Source organism: Nanorana parkeri, unplaced genomic scaffold (assembly GCF_000935625.1).
Source record: "Nanorana parkeri isolate BGI_ZX_2015 unplaced genomic scaffold, ASM93562v1 scaffold225, whole genome shotgun sequence".
Classification (NCBI taxonomy): Eukaryota; Metazoa; Chordata; class Amphibia; order Anura; family Dicroglossidae; genus Nanorana; species Nanorana parkeri.
In genome coordinates, this window is record NW_017306493.1 from 1172141 (window position 1) to 1178775 (window position 6635).

Genomic DNA, 6635 nt, shown 5'->3' on the forward strand with positions numbered 1-6635 from the left:
GTGTGGCTCCCTTTTCTTCCTCCATTGCCCTAAAAAGCAGTTGGCCCAGGAGGCATTGTGAGATGGTCATAGTGTACACGGATATCTAATTGCTCTCAAATGTCTATTGCCAACTTTATTGCTCTTCCTGTCATCCAATGCTATAAGCAGCCATGCTAACTATCCAATTGAGCTTCAGAACATATACCTTCATCACACCTGACTATCACTACCATAGAACATTATTATTATTATTAGAGTAACCAATTAAAAACCTTTGTTTCAATAAAAGTATATCACCGAGGGAACCATCTGTTTTGTCAAGAATCTTTGTCCAGGCAAATATAATAATATCTAACTATTGTTTATGTTTATATATGGCATACCCTGGTCAACAAATGTTTATTTATTATCTTGGAAATTAAAAATTTGCCATGCTACTGGAACCAGCTTTACAAGCAGAGCTAATTCTGGACTGTGCAGTCTATCACAAAAAGAGCCGGCACAGAAAGAGGCAATTGTTGTGTATTACCTAGGTGATAACTCAGCTGACAACAAAATATATAGCACCCCCACCATTCCTTCATGTTTTACTGATGGAATTTTCCTTCAATGTCTGGTGGTAATCATAAAATTGAATTCTCATACCTTTATATAATGCAATATAACATATTTTTAAATATCTTTGTATCTAAATGAAAGGTATCAAAACTTTTCTTCAATATATGCCATGTTTGGTCAGTTAAAGCGGACCTTTACCCATATCTTTAACATAACAACAAACACACCTTTAGAAATATTTAGTAATGACAATCTCCAAACACATACTTCTAGATAATTGCAGGTTCTGTATTCTTTGCATTCCTTATTTGTCTTTTCTTTCCCAGTCTCCTGACAGAGGTCATGTTAACTAAGGGCAGATTACTAGATCTCCCTTTACTTCCTGAAAATCTGGCACATGTGACTAGGACATGTGAGCATGTACATCATCCCAGGGGAGGAAAATGCCTTTCCCTGAGATCTTGTGAGATTACAGATGAGATTTCCCAGCAATGCTTTGCTGACGTAACCTTCCCAGGATGCAACGCTTTGGCACATTACATAATTTGTGCCAGAGCTGGACCAGGAAGTAGATGAGCTCTATTTGTAAGTAAATGAAAACCAAGTTTGTTTAACTAAAGAATGTAAGTTAAATTAGCATGAAGAGCTGCATGCTGCTCTGATTTATAGTAAAACAGGGTAAAGGTCCACTTCAAGTCAAGCTGCAATTGAGCTTCATTGATGGGCATTGTTTTCCAAAAGCTAACATGATCATGCACACACCATGGCAACAAATGGTATTTGTTGCTAACTGAACATTGTAATTGCAGCCCTACCATATATTTACAATGTTTCTGGCCATAGCTGAAGCTGGTACAAATTATTACCATATTATAACTTTTTATAATGCTTGTTCATACTTTACTGACCCCCATAAGCATACATGAGTAAAAAAAGATTAGGACATAGCAAAACAATTCAAGTATCTGGTGGAAAATGCTTCCTTCAACTGCACCAACCATACACAAAAATAAATGCCTTAAGCTGTGAGGGTTCAAAATTATCCAGGTCATGGTATAGCTAGCAGTAGTTTGTCACATTTAATGGGATTTGTTCTGTAATGTTGAAGACCTTTTTGCAGCTTATCCAAGCTGCTTCTTCAGTTCTTATGAGTGTTAGGAATATACTTTACCATACCTCAGGTCTAAAAGGTCTCAGGAACATAAACCCAACATCTGCCTTTCCATGGTGATTGGTTTGTGCTACCTGTGTGGCTATAAACGCTGAGGCATGTTCCTGACACTCATTAGAGTTAAAGAAGCAACTTGGTAAGGCTTTGCAAATGCCTCATCTCTACAGAGCAGGTTCAGCTGAATGTGACTAACTACTACTAGCTGCCTCAAGCAACAATAAATATATAAGAAAATAAATAAAGCAAAAAATAATTACTCCTACAAATACAACAAAATACAAAGCAAAAAAAGCACTTCTATAGTCCACTGGTATAATGAGTTACCCATGGGCCAAGAGACAGAGCTTCTCACGCCAGGGTCATAGGTCCGGGAGAGACTGCTACCTTTACTACACTTGTTGCATTGCCATTGTCAATACCGATACATGATAGTAACATATGACATCATAAGTAACAGATTCAGATTCTCTTTGCTAAAAAATGTCAACCACTTCTCTAAGCCCATAGAATATTACTAATGTAACAGATGATATTGATTCCTGCTGGACCTGTTTTTTAACTCAAAGCTGAACTTAAATCCAGTTATGCCATTAAAGGTATTTTAAATGCTACAAGCGTAAGCACCTAAAATCTATGTTTTTATTAGCTTCTCAGACTAAGGGAGGGAGTGCAAACAACATGAATAAGTCAAGGCTCTACTGTGTTGTAACTTGCAATCCTCACACTGGGAGTGTGCTAACAGATAGGGAGAGCATGGGATTTCATCCGTCTGCTGCTACTCCTTCATTGTCAACTCAGTAGGCTGGGGGAGAGAGAGGAACTTTAGCAGCTACTTGTTCCTTTAGTCACCCATCAGATGGCTAACTGACATTAAAAGAAGCTTAAGAAAAATAGATGATCATTTTATTGTATTTGGCACTTGACAGGTATAAGACAGATTCTGTTTCTGGAATAGATTGTCCTTCCTTTCATAATTAAGGATGACCTAAAATGTTGCATATTACACATGTTCTGCTCATGGATGTACATGCAAACAAATATAATGTTAGCAATAGTTACCCAGATAGCAAGGATAACTTGCCACAATCTTGTGGCAGGGTGAAATTGTAATTTTGTTAACTTGCTGCACACGTTCCTGGCAAGTTGTAGACTTGCAGAACACTTGCAGCACAAGTTCTAGTTGACACTTTTTGAATTTGTAGCAAATTTGCTGGGCAAGTCTACAGCAAGAGTCCTGCAGGTCTTAGGAAGAGCTCTGCAAGCTCGCTGGTCTGGAGACTTGCAATGCAGACTTGCTGTAATTGTGCAACAAAATTCATTTTCAAACTTGCAGCACAATTGCTTGCTATCTGGGTAATAATAAGATTATTATTAATAATATTAATAATAATACTAATAATAACAATACCACCAATAGAAGACATACTTATCTAGGGCAAATAATGTTTGCTATTCTACTATTGCAAAAATAAGATGTAGAATTAAATCCATAACTTATTCAATGTCCAGTCTACACATGAACAAGTGGTTTGTCAGAGCATATTTGTACGGAGTTGTGAGGTTATTTTAATCAGCAATGCTTCATTAAGTTGGAAAGCTCATTGCTGCATTTACGCCTGCTAGACTTGACTTAATGTACCCCCTCCTTGTTAAGCTCAAATGGAAAACTATATTCCTTTATAGTTTTGGCTGCTTGCCAAATACTCTCCCAGTATAAAACTGGGAGTTGGTGTTTTTATTTGTGAAGGTTGAGTTTTAGTTTTTGGGTGACCATAGATGGTAGAGAACCATGCTTGTGAAAATATATTGTGTATTTAACAGAGAGACAGGACCCTCTGCTATATTAGGTCAACATGTAAAGTAGTTCAAACAAGGCAATACTTTCCCTCCTTCACTATTTAGCAGTGGAGGAATGGAGCCTGCTCACACACAGAATTTTACAAGTCTGAAAATTCTCTGTGTTCAATGAGGAGAGCCTTCAACAGCTGGATATGCTAATTATCACTGTCACTAAGGAGAACAAAAAGGTCCTGATTACCACAAGAGATACTTAGATCGAAAGCATTGCTTGCAAAAATCGAGCCATTTGTGGCCACCCTGTCTTGTCCTACCTCATACTTTCTATAGTTGCAGTGTTATGTAGCGCTGCGTAGTTGATAAGTAAAAGTTACATTGCTGGATACAGTATTATAATGGCAATGACTTAAAGTGACATTAAACCCTCAGATTTTTTAACATAAAACAATACTGTAATGTGTGCCTTACTGTAATCCATGGTTGTTTCCCTTCTCTTTGCTGCTCTTCCTTTTAAATCTGTATCTGTTCTCATGCTCTGCAGAACTTCTGTTTTGCAGCAGACTGCCTTGTCTCAGGAATCGATACATGGTGTCTGTGTATAGGTTTGTATAGGTTTGTAACCTGTGCCAGCACTACAGGAAGAGGCCCTGAGCTGAAAAGGGAAGTTCTCCCCCAGCATGAGAAGACATGTGGATTTAAAAGGAAGAGGAGCAAAGAGACTGGAAACAACCATGGATTACAGTAAGGCACACATTACAGTATTGGTTTATGTAAAAAAATCTGAGGGTTTAATGTCACTTTAAGTAAACAGTGTCAACTAAAACAGATCTGCTTTTACTAGTCTAGCTACATCACACTGATAAAACAAGGTAACAACCTCTTAGGGGTTTATTCACAAAGCTGCCGAAGGATCTGGCCGTAGCTTCGGCCGATCCTTCGGCTAGCTTCGGCACCAGGACCCCTTCGGTTCAGGAGAACCGAGGGGGTGCTGTACGGGCTATTCACAATAGCCCGTACAGCTCCCGATCACGGCCGAGCGGCTCAGTCGAGCGCTGAGCCGTGCTGAAAGACGAAGCTGGCCGAGCGGCCGGCCATTGGCCGGCCGACAGCCTGCTTCTGACAGCTGGGCGGAGCCAGCCGTGATCTTACAGCTGGCTCCGGCCACTTTCAGAGAGATCAGCGTCCCTGGTTGCTAACCAGGGACACTGAGATCCAGATGTTGGATCGGCTGAGTCGAACTCCTTCTGCACTTCGGGTCAGCCGAACATGCTGAGCATGTTCGGCTGATCCGAAGCCACACGAAGCAAGCCGATGTACGGCTGATTTCAGCCGATATACGGCTGAAATCAGCCGTACCAGCCTGAAGTGAATAGCCGAACGGTGTTCGGCTCACTTCACTTCTGATCGGTCATTCACTCGCCTGCACTCGGCAGCTTTGTGAATAGACCCCTTAGTCTTTTCCACCTGTATATTCAATAGACCTAACCTAGTGGTACAGCTTTACTACTACACACATATTCTGTATGTAGCCAAAGCGTCCAGTCTCTTAGTGTTTTCCACCTATATATTTATTAGACCTAACATAGTAGTACAGTTTTACTCCTATGCATATAGGCTATATATAACTGAAGCATTCAACCTCTTAGTATTTTCCACCTATATCTTTAATAGACCTAACCTAGTTGTACAATGTCACTCCTACACATATGTACTATATGTAGCCAAAGCAATCAACCTCTTAATTTTTTCCAGTTAACATTTTCAATAGTGGTACAGTTTTACTCCTACACATACATACTGTATGTAGACAAAGCATTCAACCTCTTAGTGTTTTCCACCTATATATTCATTAGACCAAACCTAGTGGTACAGTTTTACTCCTACACAAACATACTGTATGTAGCCATAGCATTTAACCTCTTAGTATTTTTTTCAGTTATACCTTCAATAGACCCAACTCAGTGGTAGAGTTTTACCCCTACACATATATACTGTATGTAGCCAAAGCATTCAACCTCTTAGTGTTTTCCACTTAATATCTTCAACAGACACCACCAAGTGGTTTTTATGCTCTGCAGTATGAAACAATTTACTGACTACATAGTATAGACTTCATTAATAAGAAGAAGGTCCGAGGTGTCAACTAAGTACTCTACAGAAAAAAAATAATAATCTTGAATGCAGATGTTACAGGTGTTTGTGTATAGAAATAGGCAGTACAGTACATGTCTCACCCACACCTCTCAAATACGTGATATGGCACACACCCTTGCAGATGGCTTATCTGAAAGGATACTGTAGATAAGGACTAAAGAATGATACCTATGTTGATGACATTCTTTTAGTTGTGGACTGTGAAACCAGCCTGTTCTGTATTCACACAAGCCTTGGTTGGCAGAGGTATATATCTACGATAGCTTTTATGTGGTTTCCTCCCTACTGCCAACAGCCTGGCAAGGCTTTCTACATTGGAAAGTCTTAATATTGAAAGTAGGAGGTTAGGCCTGGTAAGCTATGATTCTACAAAAGCAAGCTATGAATCTAAAGCGGACAATAAGATATTTTCTATGACAGATACATCCGTCCAGGGAATAGGACAGTAAAACACATTTGCTACTCACCAGGATCCTGTCTTCCAGCTTTCTGGGTCTGGTCTCCAGTTGCACTCTCTGGAGACGAAACTCTCCTCCAGCCCGGCTCAGCAGCTGTCTAATGCTGTCTGTGGAGACAGTGTGAGTCAATGCGGTGAGCATATTGATACTTTTTATATGAAATGGAAAATCTAGCAGGCAATCTGAGCTACACACCTTGAGTTTACATGCACTTTTACTGCTAAATTTAACCACGACTGAAGAATACACAGACAGTGCATGGACACACGCCATAAATAAGTCACTGCTACAAGGACCAAAAATATTTTCACAACCCACACATTAAATACTACAGTGAGACAACCGGAGACTGACTTTAGAACATTGCTACATAGAACAACAATACCATCTGAAATGCTGTTCACAATTGTATGTGCTTGGCCACATAACATGGAGTACAAAAAATAAAATATATATTCAAAAAGCAGCTCAAGGATATCTCACAATTCGGGGGAAGGGGGGGGGGGGCATCTGGA

At 39.7% G+C, this 6635-nt stretch overlaps 1 protein-coding gene across 3 annotated transcripts in view; it reads right to left on the reverse strand.

The window, feature by feature from the left end:
* CARMIL3 (capping protein regulator and myosin 1 linker 3) overlaps positions 1-6635 on the reverse strand; it is a 78003-nt gene that overhangs the window by 70091 nt on the left and 1277 nt on the right. For all 3 annotated transcript variants that reach the window (XM_018556139.1, XM_018556138.1, XM_018556141.1), the window contains exon 2: positions 6130-6227. In XM_018556139.1, the coding sequence (XP_018411641.1) occupies positions 6130-6227 (98 nt within the window). The remainder of the gene's footprint in view (positions 1-6129; positions 6228-6635) is intronic.